The sequence below is a fragment of the Schistocerca cancellata genome, chromosome 10, assembly GCF_023864275.1.
Source record: "Schistocerca cancellata isolate TAMUIC-IGC-003103 chromosome 10, iqSchCanc2.1, whole genome shotgun sequence".
NCBI classification, from domain to species: Eukaryota; Metazoa; Arthropoda; class Insecta; order Orthoptera; family Acrididae; genus Schistocerca; species Schistocerca cancellata.
In genome coordinates, this window is record NC_064635.1 from 132,931,035 (window position 1) to 132,953,481 (window position 22,447).

Genomic DNA, 22,447 nt, shown 5'->3' on the forward strand with positions numbered 1-22,447 from the left:
ACTGTGATGGGCAATATGTTTTAATCTTTAAAATGTAGGATCCGATGATAGCAGCATAGCTCCGATATGGCCGGTCATCCAATAAAATGCTTTTTTAGTGATCTTCGCTTGTGAAGTTTTCTTCAGTAACAGTCTTTTAGATTTTCGTCAGATGCAACACTTCGGAAACGGGTTTTTCAGTTTCTTCAGAGTCTCTTCATACCCCTCTGTTCAGTCTATACGTGAAAGAAGCAATGCCGTAAATAAAAGAAGGTTCAAGAGCGGGATTAAAATTCAGTGTGAAAAAGATATGAGTGATACGATTTGCTGATGACATTTCTATCCCCAAAGAAAATGTAGAATAATTTCATGATCTGTCGATTGGACTGAATAATGAGTACAGAGTATGGTTTGAGAGTAAGTCGAAGAAAGACGTAACAAATGAGAAGTGGAAATGGCTCTGAGCACTATGGGACTTAACATCTGAGGTCATCAGTCCCCTACACTTAGAACTACTTAAACCTAACTAACCTAAGGACATCACACACATCCATGCCTGAGGCAGGATTCGAACCTGCGACCGTAGCAGCTACGGGGTTTCGGACTGAAGCGCCTAGAAACGCTCGGGCACAGCGGCCAGCAAATGAGAAGTAACAGAGATGGTAATACCCGAGGAATTTAACATCAGAATTGGGAAGCACGAAGTAGATGAAGTTAAGGAATTCTCGTACGTAGGCAGCAAAATAACAAATGGCGGAAGGAGGATATAAAGAAGCAGACTAGTAATGGCAGAAAGGGTATACCTGGTCAAGAGAAGTCTACTAATATCAAACATAGCCCTTAATTTGAGGAAGAAATTCCTGAGAATGTATGTGCGTTGTAGGGTAGTGAAACATGGACTGTGGGAAAGCCGGAGGAAAAGAAAGTCGAAGCGTTTGAGACATGGTGCTACAGACGAATGCTGAAAATTACGTGAACTGATAAGGTAAGGAATGAAGAGGTTCTGCACAGAATCGGAGAGGAAAGGAATATGTGGAAAACACTGATAAGAAGAAGGGACAGGGTGATAGGACATCTGTTAAGGCATCAGGGAATGACTTCCATGGTGCTAGAGGGAGCTGTAGAGGGGAAAAACTGTAGAGGAAGACAGAGATTGGAGTACATCCAGCAAATAATTAAGGTTGTAGGTTGCAAGTGCTACTCTGAGATGAAAAGACTGGCGCAGGAGAGGAATTCGTCGAAGGTCGCATCCAGTCAGCCAGAAGACGAGAAAAGGCATTCTGGTACTACATTCTATCTGCGTGGAGGAGTATCATCGCTGCATCTGTTAAAAGGTTGCATTTTTTCACCTTACAGAGTTTCACGACTCTTTGTCGTAGAGCAGTGTTTCCCTACCTGGGGGTGATTAACCCCTGAGGGATAAAATATTTTTTGTGGGGTAAAAACTAAACAACTCGATCCTGTTTGTTGGGTTGGCAGAAGAGCCAACAACGTGTTACTAGAGGAGGCCGAAATGCACGCGTTTTAGCTCACGCAGGCTGGAGGGAAGGACTCTACTGATGTGAGGTCTGGAACATGACAAGGAATTAGAATTCAGGAGGTGGACGTAATTAGTTTCATACTTAACTTTAATCCATTAATAATGAACGTCGCTCTTGACGGTACATGATTCACAATATTATCTGTTCAGAATAGTAACTGAACATGGCGCCTTGCTAGGTCGTAGCAAATGACGTAGCTGAAGGCTATGCTAAACTGTCGTGTCGGCAAATGAGAGCGTATCTAGACAGTGAACCATCGCTAGCAAAGTCGGTTGTACAACTGGGGCGAGTGCTAGGAAGTCTCTACACCTGCCGTGTGGCGGCGCTCGGTCTGCAATCACTTATAGTGGCGACACGCGGGTCCGACGTATACTAACGGACCGCGGCCAATTTAAAGGCTACCACCTAGCAAGTGTGGTGTCTGGCGGTGACACCACACTGTTTGTCATCTAACTAAATTATTGTCAGAAGATCATTACTTTTATCATTTTGTAATACTCTAATATTGATAAGTTATCAATAATTATTTTTTCCTCAATTAGTAGATTAATGTGGTGGAGATTACAGGTTCGTCACATAGTCCACCCACTACACACGTACACACATCTGTTGTGCTTTGTCCCATCCATCGATGATGATAAAAGTGAGACATATAGGTAACAAATGCTAAATATCTCAAGAAAAAGTTGTAGACAGTATCTGCAGTTGTCCAGAAATTGCTTCATTACTCGCTTCGAAACAGATAAATGAATGAATTGAGAGCAAGATGCAGCAATTACTACACAAGGGTTACTACAGTACATTATTATTATTATTATTATTATTATTATTGTTTTTATTTTTATTAATAGTGATTGTGGTCAGACACAAAGCATTAACAGCCTGAAGTCTTCAGTTTCTGTCAATTCAGAAGTAAGGAGTGCATCAATCAAGTGATTTACGAACAGTAAATATAGTGCTCACATTTTAAGTGATTGATTTTAAGTGGGGTTACAGGTCAATGCCGCAATGGAGAGGAGTAATGTAGGGTAAGTATAAAACTTTGAACATAGCTACCAAGGTTCAGTGACTGTGTCAGAATTACATTAGAACAAATAAGCCCTTGGTCACAAATATTAAGTCAAACTTGACCAGGTTTCGACGCTACTATGAGCGTCGTCTTCAGAATTAAACTAACTATTCTAAAACATAATAGGTATATAAGACATTATAAACTAAAGTGTGTACTGACTGAAAAGAGATGCGGTACTTAAAAGTCACTTTCTGAAAAAAAATCTAAGCCGAAAAGGCGACGTCATGAAAAGTTGTACATAAGATAAGATGGCGAGCCGCTAAGGGCTGCTCGTATCTGAGTGAATGCGGGTTGCAACTTTTCATGACGTCGCCTTTCCGGCTTGGATTTTTTTAGAATGTGACTTGTAAGTACTGCATCTCTTTTCAGTCAGTACACACTTCGGTTTATTAATGTCTTATATACCTATTATGTTTTAGAACAGATTAATTCTGCAGACGACGCTCATAGTAGCGTCGAAACCTGGTCAATTTTGACTTAATATTTGTGACCGAGTGCTTATTTGTTCTAATATAACAGGGTAAGTATGCCTTGTAACAGGTGGCTACATTCATATTCTCTCTCTCTCTCTCTCTCTCTCTCTCTCTCACACACACACACACACACACACACACACACACACACACTAAATATCATTTATCTTACATCATTTTAAAAATAAAAGTGTTGCAAGACCGGTCTTTCATTCTACAGTTTAGTTAGGTGCTAAAATTAGTGGTGTTTAGGGAGGGGTGGAGGCAACAGAAGGGGGGGTACAGCACTATGTAATGTCTATTTGCGCTCAGGGGTAATGGTGTAAGAAAGGTTGGGAGCCACTGTAGGAGAGTGTGGCGGTGACCGTGATGCACTTTGTTACTGCCGGAGGTGGCGACTTCCGTTGGCTGTTGTGTCGGCGAGACTTGCGGGCCGCCGTGTGACGGCCGCGGCCCCTGGGCACGGACCCTAAACGTATACAGCGCCCCCAAAGGTCGCCCAATCCACTGTCTGACGTCAGACACGCCGCGCTGCGCCGAACATCGGAAAACGATAAAAGGCGGCGGCCGGCGTCGTAACAGGGGGGTCTCTCCAGAAGGCAGGGCCACCGCTCAAGGGCAACCGCTTCCCGTTACAGTCACTGTACACCTTAACACCTGCTTATACAGACCGTCTCATCCGAGTGCATATACACCGATATGGAAAGTCATGGGACACCTTTAGCCCGGCTTAGTCCAGCAACTCGACGTGGCATGGACTCACCAAGTCCCCTGCAGCCATTTGTCTCTACAGTCGTCCATAATTGCGAAAGTGTTGCCGGTGCAGGATATTATGCGTGAACCGACCCCACGATTGTTGTTCTTGTGGTCTTCAGTCCTGAGACAGGTTTGATGCAACTCTCCATGCTACTCTATCCTGTGCAAGCTGCTTCATCTCCCAGTACCTACTGCAGCCTACATCCTCCTGAATCTGCTTAGTGTATTCATATCTTGGTCTCCCTCTACGATTTTCACCCTCCACGCTGCCCTCCAATGCTAAATTTGTGATCCCTTGATGCCTCAGAACATGTCCTACCAACTGCTCCCTTCTTCTAGTCAAGTTGTCCCACAAACTCCTCCCCAGTTCTATTCAGTACCTCCTCATTAGTTATGTGATCTACCCATCTAATCTTCTGCATTATTCTGTAGCACCACATATCGAAAGCTTCTATTCTCTTCTTGTCCAAACTATTTATCGTCCATGTTTCACTTCCATACATGGCTACACTCCATACAAATACTTTCAGAAACGACTTCCTGACACTTAAGTCAATACTCAATGCTAACAAATTTCTCTTCTTCACAAACGCTTTCCTTGCCATTACTAGTCTACATTTTGTATCCTCTCTACTTCGACCATCATCAGTTATTTTGCTCCCCAAATAGCAAAACTCCTTCACTACTTTCAGTGTCTCATTTCCTAATCTAATTCCCTCAGCATCACCCGACTTAATTCGACTACATTCCATGACTCTCGTTTTGCTTTTGTTGATGTTCATCTTATACCCTCCTTTCAAGACACTGTCCATTCCGTTCAACTGCTCTTCCAAGTCCTTTGCTGTCTCTGACAGAATTACAATGTCATCGGCGAACCTCAAAGTTTTTATTTCTTCTCCATGGATTTTAATACCTCCTCCGAACTTTTCTTTTGTTTCCTTTACTGCTTGCTCAATATACAGATTGAATAGCATCGGGGAGAGGCTACAACCCTGTCTTACTCCCTTCCCAACCGATGCTTCCTTTTCATGTCCCTCCACTCTTATAACTGCCATCTGGTTTCTGTACAAATTGTAAATAGCCTTTCGCTCCCTATATTTTACCCCTGCCACGTTCAGAATTTGAAAGAGAGTATTCGAGTCAACATTGTCAAAAGCTTTCTCTAAGTCTACAAATGCTAGAAACGGTGGTTTGCCTTTCCTTAATCTAGCTTCTAAGATAAGTCGTAGGGTCAGTATTGCCTCACGTGTTCCAATATTTCTACGGATTCCAAACTGATCTTCCCCGAGGTCGGCTTCTACCAGTTTTTCCATTCGTCTGTAGAGAATTCGCGATAGTATTTTGCATCCGTGACATATTAAAGTAATTGTTCGGAAATTTTCACATCTTTCTGCACTTGCTTTCTTTGGGTTTGGAATTATTATATTCTTCTTGAAGTCTGAGGGTATATCGCCTGTCTCATACATCTTGCTCACCAGACGGTAGAGTTGTGTCGGGACTGGTTCTCCCAAGGCCGTCAGTAGTTGTAATGGAATGTTGTCTACTCCCGGGGCCTTGTTTCGACTCGGGTCTTTCAGTGCTCTGTCAAACTCTTCACGCAGTATCGTATCTCGCATTTCATCTACATCCTCTTCCATTTCCATAATATTGTCCTCAAGTACATTGCCCTTGTATAGACCCTCTATATACTCCACCTTTCTGCTTTCCCTTCATTGCTTAGAACTCAGTTTCCATCTGAGCTCTTGATATTCATAGAAGTGGTTCTCTTTTCTCCAAAGGCCTCTTTAATTTCCCTGTAGGCAGTATCTATCTTACCCCTAGTGAGATAAGCCTCTACATCCTTACATTTGTCCTCTAGCCATCCCTGCTTAGCCATTTTGCACTTCCTGTCGATCTCATTTTTGAGACGTTTGTATTCCTTTTTGCCTGCTTCATTTACTGCATTTTTATATTTTCTCCTTTCATCAATTCAATATTTCTTCTCGATTATGCCCCATGAATGTTCAGTGCGGTTCATGTCGTTTGGTCTGGCGGGCCAATCCATTCTCTCTAATTGTCCAAATGTTCTTCAAACCATCTGCGAACAGTTATGACCAGATGGCATGGCACATCTTCATCTACAAATATCCCACCTTTGTTTGGCGGCAAATGGTATGCAAGTAGCTGAACATAACCATTTCCCGTAAATTATCAGTTCAGTTGGACCAGGGGACCCAGTGCATTTCTTGTGAACACAGCCCGCAGCATTACGGATCCAGCGCCAGCTTGCACAGCGTTTTTTTTTTTTTTTTTTTACATCTACGGTCCAGGGTAAAATTCCTACAGACTTTGAGAAAAACATTATGATTCCCATTCCAAAGAAGGCAAATGCTACAAGATGTGAAAATTATAGGACGCTCAGCCTAGTTACTCACGCCTCTAAAATAGTAACCTCAATTATCCTAAAACGCATAGAGCAAAAAGTTGAAGCTACACTCTCCGAAGACCAGTCTGGATTCCGGAAAAAGAGAGGAACCAGAATAGCAATATTTGCTCTAAAACTAATAATAGAGAAACGACTAGATAAGAACCTGACAACATACATAGCTTTCGTAGATGTAGAGAAAGCCTTTGATAATGTTAAATGGAATAAGATGTTTGAGATAATCAAAAAAGTAGGAATAGACTATAAAGATAGAAAATTGATATGGAACCTGTACAAAAACGGACAGCAGTTATCCGTGGACAGACAAAACAAGAAGAGGTGCAGATAAGGAAAGGTGTCCGACTTCAACCTATACATTGAAGAGGCGCTGAAAAAAGTAAGGGAAAATTCACAGACAGGTGTAGTAATTCATGGCCAACGAATAGATATGATATGTCGATGATATAGCTGTCTTGGCTGAAAGTGAAGAAGATCTTGTAGTCCTAGTGAATAGAATGGATAAAGTTATGGAGGAAGAATATAATATGAGAATTAATAAAGCAAAAACTAAAGTAATGGCATGCGACAAAAAAGATCAAGTGAAAGTCCAAGTTCATGTAGGCAATGAACTGCATGAACAAGTTGATAAATTTACTTATCTGGGCAGTAATATTACCAGGGATGGAAGGAACAAGGCAGAAGTGAGAAGTAGAATTGCTCAAGCTGATTTTAACAAGAAAAACATCTTAACATCTAAGAGCATCAGCCTTGAAGTCGGGAAAAGATTTTTGAAATCATATGTGTGGAGTGTGGCATGCTATGGGTGTGAAACATGGACTCTCGGGACAGAGGAAGACCAGAAGCTAAATTCTTTTGAAATGTGGTGCTATAGACGCATGCTCAAAATAAAATGTATCGACAAGGGCACAGACGAAGTGGTTCTGGAAAGAGCAGGTGAGAAGAGAAGCTTCTGGAGTTTGAAACTTCCTGGCAGATTAAAACTGTGTGCCGGCCCGAGACTCGAAATCGGGACCATTGCCTTTCGCGGGCAAGTGCTCTACCAACTGAGCTACCCAAGCACGACTCACGCCCCGTCCTCACAGCTTTACTTCAGCCAGTACCTCGTCTGGTCCCGAGTTCTAGTCTCGGTCCGGCACACAGTTTTAATCTGCCAGGAAGTGTCATATCAGCGCACACTCCGCTGCAGAGTGAAAATCTCATTCTTCTGGAGTTTCATTGTTAAAAGAAGAGTGCAATTTACAGGCCATCTATTAGGACATAAAGGACTCCTGAACTCAATCATAGAGGGATATGTCGAGGGAAAAAGACAGAGAGGAAGACCACGACTGAGGTACATGGATCAAATCATGAAAGATGTGGGATGTAACACCTATAAAGAAATGAAGAGGAAAGCTGAAAGACGCACAGGATGGAGACAAGCTGCCATTGTAGCTGTTGTAAACCAATCCTTGGATTGACCACTACAGAAGAAGAAGAAGAAGAAGAAGAAGAAGAAGGGTCCATGCTGTCATGTGGTCCGCCTGACACTTGAACCCTACCTTCAGCTCTTAGCAACTGTAATCGTAAGTCATGTGACCAGGTTGTAATGGTTCTTTATTTACGTGACCATTACGGCACTCCAACCCCAATTATCGGTACCAGTAATATCGTACTACTTTTCTGCGAAGTAACAGACATATTTTTGTGGCAATATTCACATTTGGTTTTATTAATGTATAGGTACTCCGATGTATCGATATATTACAGTGATATGGTTCTTCTGTGTATCCATTTCTGTGAGACTGTCATAATATTCGACTTACTTGTAACAGTTTTGGCGCGAATGGGCACAGAGCAGTCTTTGTTTCACTTTGCAGAAGTTAAGTTGTTATTTCGCTTTGTAAAAGAACAGTCAAATCTTGTGTGTGGTTAAAGTGGAAATTAAATATATGTAGATTGATACAAAACTCTTTCCTTGATGATGTGACAATTAAGAAGAAGTATATGCGAATTTACAAGAAGTTTCATAAAAATGTGGATCGTGAACACCAAGTCAAAAATTATTTCTACCATACCATAAATCTGTTCTTGGATTGTTTGATCATTAAGAATTTCCTGAAAAACGCATTTTTTAGGTCTTCAAATATTGCTAAAATACAGATCTGGACCTTCTAGGAGTCAAAGTGGAATCACCCTAGAATCAACAAGATGAGCCATAACAACTTCGACGAAATATACGTGGGAATCCATTCAAGATAAATGCCAAAATTAATGACTTTTTTGCAGTCACTTCATTATCTCCATTCTGACGATCTATCCACAGTCAATAACTTTTTTGTTGCCCGATAAAGCGAACATATGCTGCGTGAGCAACATTACTAATCTGATTTCTAACATACTTTGCAAGTGTTGGTATTGTTAGAAGGTGTAGTGTAACGACGTAAGTTTTGTATAAATGAGTTTCTTTTTTCATATGACCAAGTGCGGACTTCGTCACCAACGTCAGTTACAAAACACTTCAAAATTATTTAAACTCTTACAGTTGTCTCTGAATGGTTCTTGAACGAAACTATAATTAAAACATCATAATTTGAGTCGTATGAGTAGAATTACGTCACTCCGTCCAATTGGTTTTCGCAAACTTCTTTTAATTTAGATGTCGTTTGTTTCTTCTCAGAAATTATATTAATGCAAGTTATCTGCTTTAAAAAATATTAAAGCCACATGGAATAAACTTTTAAGACTCAAACTCGCGATGAATGTTGTCAAAAATTAATAATCTTGTCAAATAAATCAGTAATCCTTCTTTCTTAATATAATTCTTCATAAATAAATTCTCGAAACACGTATTTAAACTTTTGTAGTATACACTAGTTTATTATCTTCATATATACTACATATAGACGTGAACCTGAGGCTTGACAAGATAGGACTGAACATTTACGACATGATTAAACTTTCTATGACGTCATTGTTGTATAAACATTACAAATTCTTATTTTTTCAGTTTTTTAGAAGCACGACGCAACAACTCGGTGTCAGGATCTTCTGTTGCTCTTTGGCTGTTGACCCGCGGCGTATAGTGGCCAGCAATTTTCTCTCTGGTCCCGGCAGTGAAGATGCTGTCTCCGTTCGTTGCGCCGCCCTCTCCGTACATGAAACATAAAAATAAATACAAAACTTTAGATAATTCACAAACATTACAAATATTACAAAATACACAAACAAAACACTAAATTAAACTTATATTCACCTGCAAACTGGGCTGACACTGGTGGATGGGTGCCGCTTCAATTTCGCGCCCCACCATGTCAATAACTTTGTTGTTGCCCCATAAAGCGAACATATGCTGCGTGAGCAAGATTATTAATCTGATTTCAAACCTACTTTGCAAGTGGTGGTATTGTTAGAAGGTCACCGTTTCCAAGTCGTCTAGGGCACAACCGATACGATTACAAGCCCATGAGAGGCGCTGCAGGCGATGCCATACTCGATCTCGTCATCTGCTGTCATAGCTCATCAACACCAAATCTCGCTGCGCTGTCCCGACAGATACGTTCGTCGTACGTCCCACATTGATTTCTGCGGTTATTTCACGCAGTGCTGCTTGTCTGTTATCACTGACAACGTTATGTAAACGCCGCTGCTCTCGGTCGTTAAGTGAAGGCCGTCGGCCACTGCGTTGCCCGTAACGCTTGAAATTTGGTGTTCTCGGCTTATTGAATTCCCTGACGATTTCCGAAAGGGAAAGTTCCATGCGTCTAGCTGCAACTACCATCCCGCATTCAAAGTCTGTTAACTCCCGTCGTGCGGCCATAATCACGTCGGAACCTTTTCACATGAATCACGTGATTACAGAAGACAGCTCAGCCAGTGGACTGCCCTTTTAAATCTTTTGTGCGCGATACTACCGCCATCTATTATGTTTATATGCCTATCCCACGGCTTTCGTCACTTCAGAGTGATATTGCAGCCCATATAAAATCTTTCTGATTTGCTGCCAGTATTTCTGGAAGCCAAAGCTCACTGACTCACGGCCTATCTGCACACTGTGAGTCTTCGTCCACCAAAATCGCTGCGTATGCCCTCATTGTGGTGCTGTGCTGTGCTGCTCTAAACACGTCGACGCCGGTATGGAACGTGCACATCCGACTTCCAGAGCTCTAACTACCAGTGCACGCGCCGGCCGGGGTGGCCGAGCGGTTCTAGGCGCTACAGTCTGGAACCGCGGGACCGCTACGGTCGCAGGTTCGAATCCTGCCTCGGGCATGGATGTGTATGATGATGATGATGATGATAATAATAATGGCGTGTGACGAGGGCCTCCCGTCGGGTAGACCGCTCACCTGGTGCAAGTATTTCGATTTGACGCCACTTCGGCGACTTGCGCGTCGATGGGGATGAGCGGAGAAAATCTCCGACCCAGCCGGGAATCGAACCCGGGCCTTTAGGATTGACAGTCCGTCGCGCTGACCACTCAGCTACCCGGGGGGGGGGGGGGGCGGACGATGTGTGTGATGTCCGTAGGTTAGTTAGGTTTAAGTAGTTCTAAGTTCTAGGGGACTGATGACCTCAGAAGTTAAGTCCCATAGTGCTCAGAACCATTTGAACCATTTGCAACTTAGTTGAGAACCCGGTTGTGTGACTTCAATAAAAACAGGTAATGCGGACTGTTAGACTTTTCATTCAGTTTTAAATTTTTATAGACCTGTATGTAAACAGTCTATGTACTGCATGAGCTGTCAGTCAGTTACCTTAATGAGCACATTATGACAGCATTTTAAAGTTTTAAATTCGATCATCAGTTGTATAAAACACACAGACTCAAATGTTTTTGCCCCCTGGAATCCGTTAGTGAGGCAACGTGCAACTGGTACTGTGTGCTGTGTTAAAAGGTCACTAATAGAGATGACAACGCGTCTTATCTACATTACATGTAAGATGTGTCACAGGTACAGATCGTATTTTATTTTATATTAAATGTAAGTGTACTTTATCGAGAAGAAAATACAGTTTTGTTTTTAATATGGTTTTTTTTCTATCGTAGTTACTGAACGTATTAGACAGAAAATATATAATGATTACTTCCGATTGCAGAAGTTCTCGCTCGAGCCGTTCATCAGTAATTAACCCCTCACTTTTCTACCTGCTTAAAGTTTAACCTGGAATCAGAATCGAGGATCGTTCTTGGCAAATCTAGCTTAAAGCTAGGGTAAAGATAGAGTTTAATATTCCGCGGTCCGTGCGGGATGCGGCCCCACGATCTTTCGGTTTCAAGACACGCTCTTTACCACCAGATCAGCAGGCCAGACAATTTAGAAGTTATACAGCATAATATCCTGTATATTCCTTCACCGCTGTCTCGTTGGTGTCATTGCCCTGTAGTGTATTCCCGTTGTCGCCTGCGAGACTCTCCTTCCTGTTCGCCTTCCACGTCGGCAACCCGCAAATCACGAGCGTGTGGCGGGGCTGCCTCCTGCAGTGGCGCTAGCATTGCCGACTGGGTGGCCTCTTCCAGTTTCATTCGTACACAGGTCTTGACAAGACCTGTAGCGATACGCTGTTGCGAATTTCTGTAAAAGAATCCATAGAAATACTCGTCTATAGGGGCGGAAGTTACCAGTTAATCTCGGCCTGGAATCCCACGTTAGCGCAAATACGACGGTGAGCGCGCACAGTTCTGCGTAATACGCAAGGCGCATCCGGAATGCAGAGAGAGGGAGTGGAGAGCAACCTCCGGCCCACACGCCTCCCCCACCACTACACCCCCAGCGCCCTCCCCGTCCTCCCCCAGCACAGGACGTAGTCGCCCGCAGCCGTGTGGAGGGGGCCAATCGCTAGGTAAATATTGGCACATCCGCAATATCTCGACACTTCGCGCCAGACGATGATAGTTTGACATTGACCGAAACGTCGCGATATCTTAACGCCGCCACCCGCTGTATACCCGATAGCTTTCCCTGATTAATTTTTACGTGGTATCACAAATATCTGAAAAAAATCTGTTACCTTTATACACGCAGACGACCACTAAAACTGTGTAGAAAATGCGTGATGTGTACAAAAGGAAACAAAATTCCACTTATGTAAATGCTAGGCTTGTGCGAGGTGTTCCATATGACTTTGCCATCATCGACGTGAATGAGACGGATTGAGACAGACAATGAGAGATTTATTTTAATAGAATTTATTTAGCCTCTACTGCCTAGCTGTTCCGCCAATGACATTGTTGTTTAATATATTTTCAAAAGAGGTTCATGGTAAAGAATACGCACTAGTACAATAAATAGCTTATCAAAATGGACATGAAGCAGAATTTATTAATGAAACAATATATTGCTTACCAAAATTGATATGAAGCAGACTTTAGTCCTATAGTAAAGAAAGAAAAATGTTCTCGCCCTAATGGGAACTAGGTCGGATGGTATAATGCTTCAACCAACTGAACAGGCCAGTGACGCGGTATTTCTGTAGTAGGCTGCCATATTTAGGTTCCATCTTGGAAAAAATTGGCCTTTGTGTGAGATCTGAAAACACCATATTTTGGTTCTTATAACATGAGTGGAAAACTTAGGCATAAAGAAGGTGTTTCTCGTAATGGATATAACGCAGCGTCTATTTACTGTTTATTTATTTATGCATTTATTTTACCTGGCAAGATTAGGGCCTTCAGGCCCTCTCTTACACCTAACCAGGCATACTCAGATTCAACAAATTTCAGTTTCTACAGAACATTAAGGACATATAACATGTTATACAGTATTAATGTTACAGAAAAAATTAGAGATTATAAAAGTACTACAATGATAATTATAACAATCAAAAAGTAATTATAATAATCAAGAATAATAATAATAGTAATGACTATGTATAGGAAAGTGAACATATTTTTTTCTTTATTTACGATTGCCCGAAAAAATACGTGGAGAAAACTTACAGGTCCTTCAGTAAAAGGCTTCAGGGACATCTCAATTTAACAAATCAAATCTCGTTAACGTCACACCTACGGGAAGAGGAGCATAGTATCACAAGTGTTGCTGAAACTCTTTTAATACTCCATAGAAAAGAGAGAGATCAGGTTTTTAATCTATTGGAGTAAGTGGAAATTTTTAGATACAACAAAGACAGTGTACAGATGACGTTAGTCAGTTGGATTTAAGGCATCTGTTGATAAACTTGGATAGCTTGTGCGGTTCACTGGATTGTAAGAGAGCGATCGAGCGCTCTTGGTCACGTGTACATCGTGACACAGCGTCCACGTGGTAGTTAGTATTCACCTGGGCAATCAGTATTCCCTTGTAGCCGATGAAGGCAGGCCTACTCTCGCAAGCTGTGCGTTCTGTGTCTGGTTTGAGACGGTATGAAAGGGGCGTGGCTAGTTTGTTCTACTTTGTACCTACGGTCTTACGCTGTTTCCACCGTTGAGTACGTTATGAACTGTATCTTAGAAATCAGTTTTAGCCTTCAGTGCTGTTTCCTTCTCTTACAGGTACTTGCACATGCAATGAATGGTCAGTATATTGATTCGATCTATCTGACAACTTTGCTGGAGAATATTACGAGGTGGATTCAAGTTCTAAGGCCTCCGATTTTTTTTCTAATTAACTACTCACCCGAAATCGATGAAACTGGCGTTACTTCTCGACGTAATCGCCCTGCAGACGTGCACATTTTTTACAACGCCGACGCCATGATTCCATGGCAGCGGCGAAGGCTTCTTTACGAGTCTGTTTTGACCACTGGAAAATCGCTGAGGCAATAGCAGCACGGCTGGTGAATGTGCGGCCACGGAGAGTGTCTTTCATTGTTGGAAAAAGCCAAAAGTCACTAGGAGCCAGGTCAGGTGAGTAGGGAGCATGAAGAATCACTTCAGAGTTGTTATAACTAAGAAACTGTTGCGTAACGTTAGCTCGATGTGCGGGTGCGTTGTCTCGGTGAAACAGCACACGCGCAGCCCTTCCCGGACGTTTTTGTTTGCAGTGCAGGAAGGAATTTGTTCTTCAAAACATTTTCGTAGGATGCACCTGTAACCGTAGTGCCCTTTGGAACGCAATGGGTAAGGATTACGCCCTCGCTGTCCCAGAACATGGACACCATAATTTTTCCACCGTCAGCATTCGTGGCATCCACCTGGATGACACTTTTCGCATTTTCAGGTCGTCATGCAGGATTGTGTGCACAGAACCCACAGAAATGCCAACTCTGGAGGCGATCTGTTCAACAGTCATTCGGCTATCCCCCAAAACAATTCTCTCCACTCTCTCGATCATGTCGTCAGACCGGCTTGTGCGAGCCCGAGGTTGTTTCGGTTTGTTGCCACACGATGTTCTGCCTTCATTGAACTGTCGCACCCACAAACGCACTTTCGACCCATCCGTAACTCCATCACCACATGTCTCCTTCAACTGTCGATGAATTTCAATTGGTTTCACACCACGCAAATTCAGAAAACGAATGATTGCACGCTGTTCAAGTAAGGAAAACGTCGCCATTTTAAGTATTTAAAACAGTTCTCATTCTCGCCGCTGGCGGTAAAATTCCATCTGCCGTACGGTGCTGCCATCTCTGGGACGTATTGACAACGAACGCGGCCTCATTTTAAAACAATGCGCATGTTTCTATCTCTTTCCAGTCCAGAGAAAAAAAATCGGAGGCCTTAGAACTTGAATGCACCTTGTACATGGAGAACTTCCTGAATTACCCTTAGTTTGTCTAGTGTTTTAAATACTGAGAATATTTTCAGAATGGCAATAGTTTCACTAACAAGGGAAATGTCTAATCCGACATGTCGAAACCTGCCCTGAATGATTTTATTAAGGAAGAATACACCGAAAGGAACATCATGTCAAAATTTTAGCTGCTCAGACACACTGCAGGTATTTTTTTATGTTGAAGTTTGCCAAATTTCTAGCTCGCCAGGAGGCTGGATACTCCCTTGTCGTAACTGTAGGAGACAGCATACATGCAACACGGCGGAGACCTATCCTTGACTGATGCCACATCAATGAACGGATAATACGGGTATTGAAGACGCTACCTATACCACGCTTGTCCTTCCTCTTCTGGAATATTGCTGAGCGGTGTGGGATCCGCATCAGGTACGACTGACGAAGAAAAACGAAAAAGTTCAAAGAATAGCAGTGCGTTTTGTATCACTGCGAAATAGTAGAGTTACGCGAATTTGGATGGCAACATTAAAACAAAACAAAAAAAATGGCTCTGAGCACTATGGGACTTACCTTCTGAGGTCATCAGTCCCCTAGAACTTAGAACTACTTAAACATAACTAACCTAAGGACATCACACACATCCATGCCCGAGGCAGGATTCGAACCTGCGGCCGTATCAGTCGCACAGTTCCAGACTGTAGTGCCTAGAACCGCTCGTTCACACCGGCCGGCCATTAAAACCGCCGCGCTCTGTTCGAATGCGTAACGATAGAAAAATAGCTTGAAGATGGTTCGATGAAAGCTCTGCCGGGCATTTAATGGTGAATTGCAGAGTAATCATGTAGATGTAGATGTTGACACATACGTTGAAAGCAGTAGGGTGGTCCCAGTCACTAGTATGTTGACTGTCAAAATAGTCCCATGTAGCGTGCAACTGTTACAGCCTATTGAACCGGATCCTAGAGTAACATCATCACCGCTCGATCCTGCCTGAAATGCCCTGCTAAACCCGCAGGACAGGACAGGTAGTTGGAATTGTGGAAAGGGGCCAAAATAAGCGGCTGTCAGTTACACTCGAAAACATATAACTGTATTTATTTGACCAAACATTACAGTACAAATTCTTGAACTTAGTTATCCGCTGAATACGCCACACTGTCTTATGCCTTAAGGTCACAACCACTTAAATCTAAAAAAAAGGCTCAAAGCCATTAACTCAAAATTCATACGCCAGAAGAATATTTAGAAGGCAGAAGGCCTCACGTTAGGTAAGTTCTATAATTTGGCTGAAGGTCCAAAAATCTAACACTTGAAAAGCAACATCCTAAATTTAAAGACGACCGAAGGCCGATGATTTAAGACTCAAGGTAAAATTAAATAAAAAAACACAAGGCAGAAGGCCTTATCTTCAATCAGGCTGAGGACCCCAAACAGTCTGATGCTCGAAAGACAAAGATCCGTAAGTTAAAAACTGATGAAGGCCCCATGACTTAAAACTCAAGGTAAAATAAATTTAAACGACAAAGTCTTATCTTAAATTAGGCTGAAGGCCTCAGTCTAACAGTTGACAAGCAAGGAACTTTAATTTTGAGACGGCTGAAGGCCCGTGACTTAAAACACCACTAAAAACAATTCAACTTTAATCCAAAACCATCGGCTATGAGCCATACAAATACACACAACACAAAATACGAAAAGGCAGTGCAGCTAACGCCGCTCAGAAGTTTCGGGGGTCGGCCAGAAGTTTAAATACTAACGATCTCTTAGGTGAGACAGGCAGTCGACCCAACCTTTCACGATGCGACGACAACCCAACCAACAGGCAGTCAACGGACCCACCGACTAAATAACTTGCACTCCACTCGACCAACACACAATTGGGAGTTCAGTGCAAAACGTAAAAAGGCATGGATGCCCAGAACCAAGCATACGTTAAGCTATCAAACTACACACCGTGCTGGACAGCGACAACACGGTGAGGAAAGGACACTGCCTGAATTTACGTCAACGGCCAGGGCAAATAACCGGAACGTTAACGGCCACAAGGCAGAAAATTCCGCTGGTGCACTTCGATTCCAAATAACCAAATACGGTTAGACTCCACCGGACAGTGGCTAAACCTTCGCCAACTCGAACGCACACGTTGTTGCTCGCCAACAACGAGAACCAGACGGCACAATGTGGACAGTCTTGGCTTGCTGATAAATTAAATCCAAACTCAACTTTCGTGTGCAGGGTCGGTGAGCCACGGACCTCGTAGCAATGGGAAAAGTCCCACACACTTCGACACTGCGTAGAGACAGCCAGCGGGCGCAGCCGAACCACGCCCGCGGAGATTTCCTCGCTGCTCCACGCCAACCGACCGACTCCTCGCACACAACACAGCCGGAAACTACAGGGTTATTACAAATGATTGAAGCGATTTCACAGCTCTACAATAACTTTATTACTTGAGATATTTTCACAATGCTTTGCACACACATACAAAATCTCAAAAAGTTTTTTTAGGCATCCACAAATGTTCGATATGTGCCCCTTTAGTGCTACGGCAGACATCAAGCCGATAATAAAGTTCCTCCCACACTCGGCGCAGCATGTCCCCATCGATGAGTTCTAAAGCATCGTTGATGCGAGCTCGCAGTTCTGGCACGTTTCTTGGTAGAGGAGGTTTAAACACTGAATCTTTCACATAACCCCACAGAAAGAAATCGCATGGGGTTAAGTCGGGAGAGCGTGGAGGCCATGACATGAATTGCTGATCATGATCTCCACCACGACCGATCCATCGATTTTCCAATCTCCTGTTTAAGAAATGCCGAACATCATGATGGAAGTGCGGTGGAGCACCATCCTGTTGAAAGATGAAGTCGGCGCTGTCGGTCTCCAGTTGTGGCATGAGCCAATTTTCCGCGGGCTACGCGTGAAACTTGCCCGCACGCGTTCAACCGTTTCTTCGCTCACTGCAGGCCGACCCGTTGATTTCCCCCTACAGAGGCATCCAGAAGCTTTAAACTGCGCATACCATCGCCGAATGGAGTTAGCAGTTGGTAGATCTTTGCTAAACTTCGTCCTGAAGTGTCGTTGCACTGTTATGACTGACTGATGTGAGTGCATTTCAAGCACGACATACGCTTTCTCGGCTCCTGTCGCCATTTTGTCTCACTGCGCTCTCGAGCGCTCTGGCGAAGTGCGGCTTCAGCCGAACAAAACTTTATGAGTTTTTGTACGTATCTGTAGTGTGTCGTGACCATATGTCAATGAATGGAGCTACAGTGAATTTATGAAATCGCTTCAATCATTTGTAATAGCCCTGTATAAGCACCAGACCAAAGATAGTACAAAGTGCGAATATGGATACACACCGCCGCTGCCTCTCACGGAGAGAGGAAACAACAGGTTAATCGCGATAACTGCGGGAAACCAAACACAGTATAGGAACCAAGGTTTAAACCAACACACAGCATGAGCACAACACGGCTCACTACCTTCAACAACAGACTGACGATGTCAAGATTTTTTAAAAATCAGTGCTTTTTGTACATCACTTTCGCATGACGTGCTGGTAATTACAGTTTGAAAGAGTACAAGGTTTGAAAAGCATTCGTTCTAAAATTTCAGAAGTGCATCTGTCGTGCTACTCATTGAATCATCCTGCCAACTCTCACTCATCTCTCGCAGCGTCACAACGTACACAATGTAACATCGTTTCACTTACAAGGGAACCTCCCCATCGCACCCCCCCCCCCTCAGATTTAGTTATAAGCTGGCACAGTGGATAGGCCTTGAAAAACTGAACACAGATCAATCGAGAAAACAGGAAGAAGTTGTGTGGAACTATGAAAAAAATAAGCAAAATATACAAACTGAGTAGTCCAATGCAACATCAAGGATAGTGTGAGCTCAGGAGCGCCGTCGTCCCGTGGTTAGCGTGAGCAGCTGCGGAACGAGAGGTCCTTGGTTCAGGTCTTCCCTGGAGTGAAAAGTTTAATTTTTTATTTTCAGACAATAATTATCTGTCCATCCGTCCGTCCGATGCGACTGTGAAACTGTTCCATTCATTTGTTGCAGTTTATGTGACGAGCTCTTATGTTTTCATCACCTTTTTGGGAGTGATCATCACATCCGCAAGAAAACATAAATCGCGCAAGGTAGAAGAATCTTTTTACCCATTTGCCAAGTGTACAAGTTAGGTGGATCGACAACATATTCCTGTCATGTGACGCACATGCCGTCACCAGTGTCGTATATAATATATCAGACGTGTTTTCCTGTGGAGGAATCGGTTGACCTTGCGACCAAATGTTTTCGGTTCCCATTGGAGAGACACGTCCTTTCGTCTACTAATCGCACGGTTTTACGGTGTGCTCGTAAAACACAGACACTAAACGTATTACGGTGAACAGAGACGTCAATCAACGAACGGACAGATCATATCTTTGCGAAAATAAAGTAAACTTTTCACGCGAGAGAAGACTTGAACGAAGGACCTCTCGTTTCGCAGCTGCTCACGCTAATCACGGGACCACGGCGCTCCTGAGCTCACTCTCTCCTTGATGTTGCCTATCTTGCGGATGGACTACTCAGCTTGTATATTTTGCTTATTTTTTTTTTTTTTTTCGTAGCTCCACACAACTTCTTCCTGTTTTCTCGATTGATCTGTGTTCAGTTCTTCAAGGCCTATCCACTGTGCCAACTTATAACTAAATCTGAGGGGGGTGCGATGGGGAGGTTCCCTTGTGAGCTCAGGTCTGCAGAGTAACACTTCGAGTGTTAAATGTACAAATATAGATTTTGTTTGTAGACTGTTCCTTGGGGGGTGAGATGAAGGGCAGGGAAGCATGACCAAATGCCATCACTCTGGTTTTGATCATGATGATGATGATGCTGCTGCTGCTGATGATCATTTGTTTACATCGTGCTTGGAGATGTGATACTCTTTCTTCCATCATTTGTGGATTTGCTGTATAGGTTAAGGTGGAGTCTCCGTGTGCTGCTCGTGCGTCCTCCAGAAGCGGCACGCCAGTTGCTCGCCAGAACTGCTGGGATCTGACGCGGGCGCCTGTCTGTCTGTTGCAGGTGGCCATCAAGATCATCGACAAGTCGCAGTTGGACGCGGCGAACCTGCGCAAGGTGTACCGCGAGGTGGACATCATGAAGACGCTCGACCACCCGCACATCATCAACCTCTACCAGGTAAGTCAGCAGACCATCGCTCTTCCAGAACCACACTTCGCTTAGAACATACACGTCCGATTGATTATCATCAATAATACCGCGCGAACTATTGCTTGCTGTGAAACTGTTTCCTTTTAGGTCTCTACACGTACAGTCATCTACAGCCAATTTCTAATACATGGAGAGATATAACTAGCCGCAACGAAGGTCCAGAATTAGACATTTTGTGCTACTGCATTATGTCAGCGAGAGAGCAAGAGAGGTCTTCCGAAGTAAGAGTGAGTTCAGGTGTGCCGCAGGGGAGTGTCGTAGGAGCGTTGCTATTCACAATATATATAAATGACCTTGTGGATAACATCGGAAGTTCACTGTGGCTTTTTGCGGATGATGCTGCAGTATATCGAGAGTTTGAACCAGTGAAAAATTGTACTGAAATGCAGGAGGATCTGCAATCGGCGCATGGTGCAAGGTATGGCAATTGAATCTCAATGTAGACAACTAAAATGTGCTGCGAATACATAAAAAGAAAGATCCTTTATCATTTAGCTACAATATAGCAGGTCAGTAACTGGAAGCAGTTAATTCCATAAATTATCTGGGAGTAGGCATTAGGAGTGATTTAAAATGGAATGACCATATAAAATTAATCGCCGGTAAATCAGATGCCAGACTGAGATCAATTGGAAGAATCCTAAGGAAATGCAATACGAAAACAAAGGAAGTTGGTTACAGTACACTTGTTCGCCCACTGCTTGAATACTGCTCAGCAGTGTGGGATCTGTACCAGATAAGGTTGATAGAAGAGATAGAGAAGATCCAACGGAGAGCAGCGCGCTTCGTTACAGGATCATTTAGTAATCGCGAAAGCGTTACGGAGATTATAGATACACTCCAGTGGAAGACTCTCCAGGAGAGACGCTCAGTACCTCGGTACTGGCTTTCGTTGAAGTTTCGAGAACATACCTTCACCGAAGAGTCAAGCAGTATATTGCCCCCTCCTACGTATATCTCGCGAAGAGACCATGAGGATGAAATCAGAGAGATTAAAGCCCACACAGAGGCATACCGACAATCTTTCTTTACACGAACAATAAAATACTGGAATAGAAGGGACAATCGATACAGGTACCCAAAGTACCCTCCGCCACACACCGTCAGGTGGCTTGCGGAGTATGGATGAGGATGTAATGTAGATCTTGATGTAGAGACTAAAATGGACACAGATAAAACAGTAATGTAAGACACATTTTACCTAATTACACTGGTGTGCAAATGTTGACTACGAAAGAAAGTAACTTCTACATGTGTGACCGACAAGTAGCGTAGCCCTATGAAATTAGGACTACACATAGAAAGAACTGCTCCAGTAATGTACAGAAGACAACCTAAAAGAAGACGCGAGAACGAGACGAACAGAAATAACACCCATATTCGAAGAAGATAATTGTGCTCAGGTCACCTGGATTCATGGTGGTCCTCCGGTCATTACAGACGGCAGGACATGGTTCTTAATGGAGTGTGAGATGACCACGGGCGATGGTGCGTGCTCTGCAACGTGTTCCCACGCGGGCCACAAAGTTGGTAAAGAGTTGTACCGATGCTGACAGAAGCGACGAATGAAAATTTGTGCCAAGATGGGAATTCGAACCCAGGTCTCCCGCTCCCTAGGCAGGGGCGCTAACCACTACGCCACCCTGGCACAGTGGATCTGCACAACTGCACATACTATCCTGGCACGGCACCCTCCTCGATCCAAGTTCCCATTCACTCCTCAGCATAGCGAACGAGAGAATATGAAAATCTCGCGTGTGATTTTTAAAGGTGTTGAAGGTGCCATAAAAGCCATAGGTAGCAGCAGCTGAATCACCCTATATGGGGTGTAACGGGAATAGGTGCAGATATTGTTTCTTGTTTGTTGAAATAATCAGCAACTAGTTGCATAAAAGAAATTTTATTTCCTGTATGTGTTTCAGCACCTAGTGGCCTCCTTCAGGTTATAATTATCGCATTACTTACGAGTGTAAAAAACAGGATATATTCAACGTGTTGCTGTGGTCATGTGGTTCATAGCAGTACGCTGCATACATCTTATTTTTGACGAAAATTACGCGACAACTGTAACCTTGTAAAGGACGACACTACGTGCCAGAAACTGGAAAAGGAAATACATTGAAGACCCAAAGAAACTGGTACACCTGTCTAATACCGTGTAGCGCCCTCGCGAGAACGCAGAATTGACGCAACACGACGTGCTAAGGACTCGACTACTGTCTGAAGCAGTGCTGGAGGGAACTGACACCATGAATCGTGCAGGGCTGTCCATAAATCCGTAAGAGTACGAGGGGTTGGAGATCTCATCTGAACAGTACGTTGCAAGA

The 22,447-nt window shown here is 43.4% G+C and overlaps 1 protein-coding gene across 1 annotated transcript in view; it reads left to right on the top strand.

The window, feature by feature from the left end:
- Positions 1-22,447, top strand: part of LOC126106193 (serine/threonine-protein kinase SIK1-like) — a gene marked incomplete at its 5' end in the record, with an annotated part of 543,990 nt that overhangs the window by 377,219 nt on the left and 144,324 nt on the right. Inside the window, one exon of the mRNA XM_049912429.1 lies at positions 19,971-20,087. Coding sequence (XP_049768386.1) covers positions 19,971-20,087 — 117 coding nt within the window. The remainder of the gene's footprint in view (positions 1-19,970; positions 20,088-22,447) is intronic.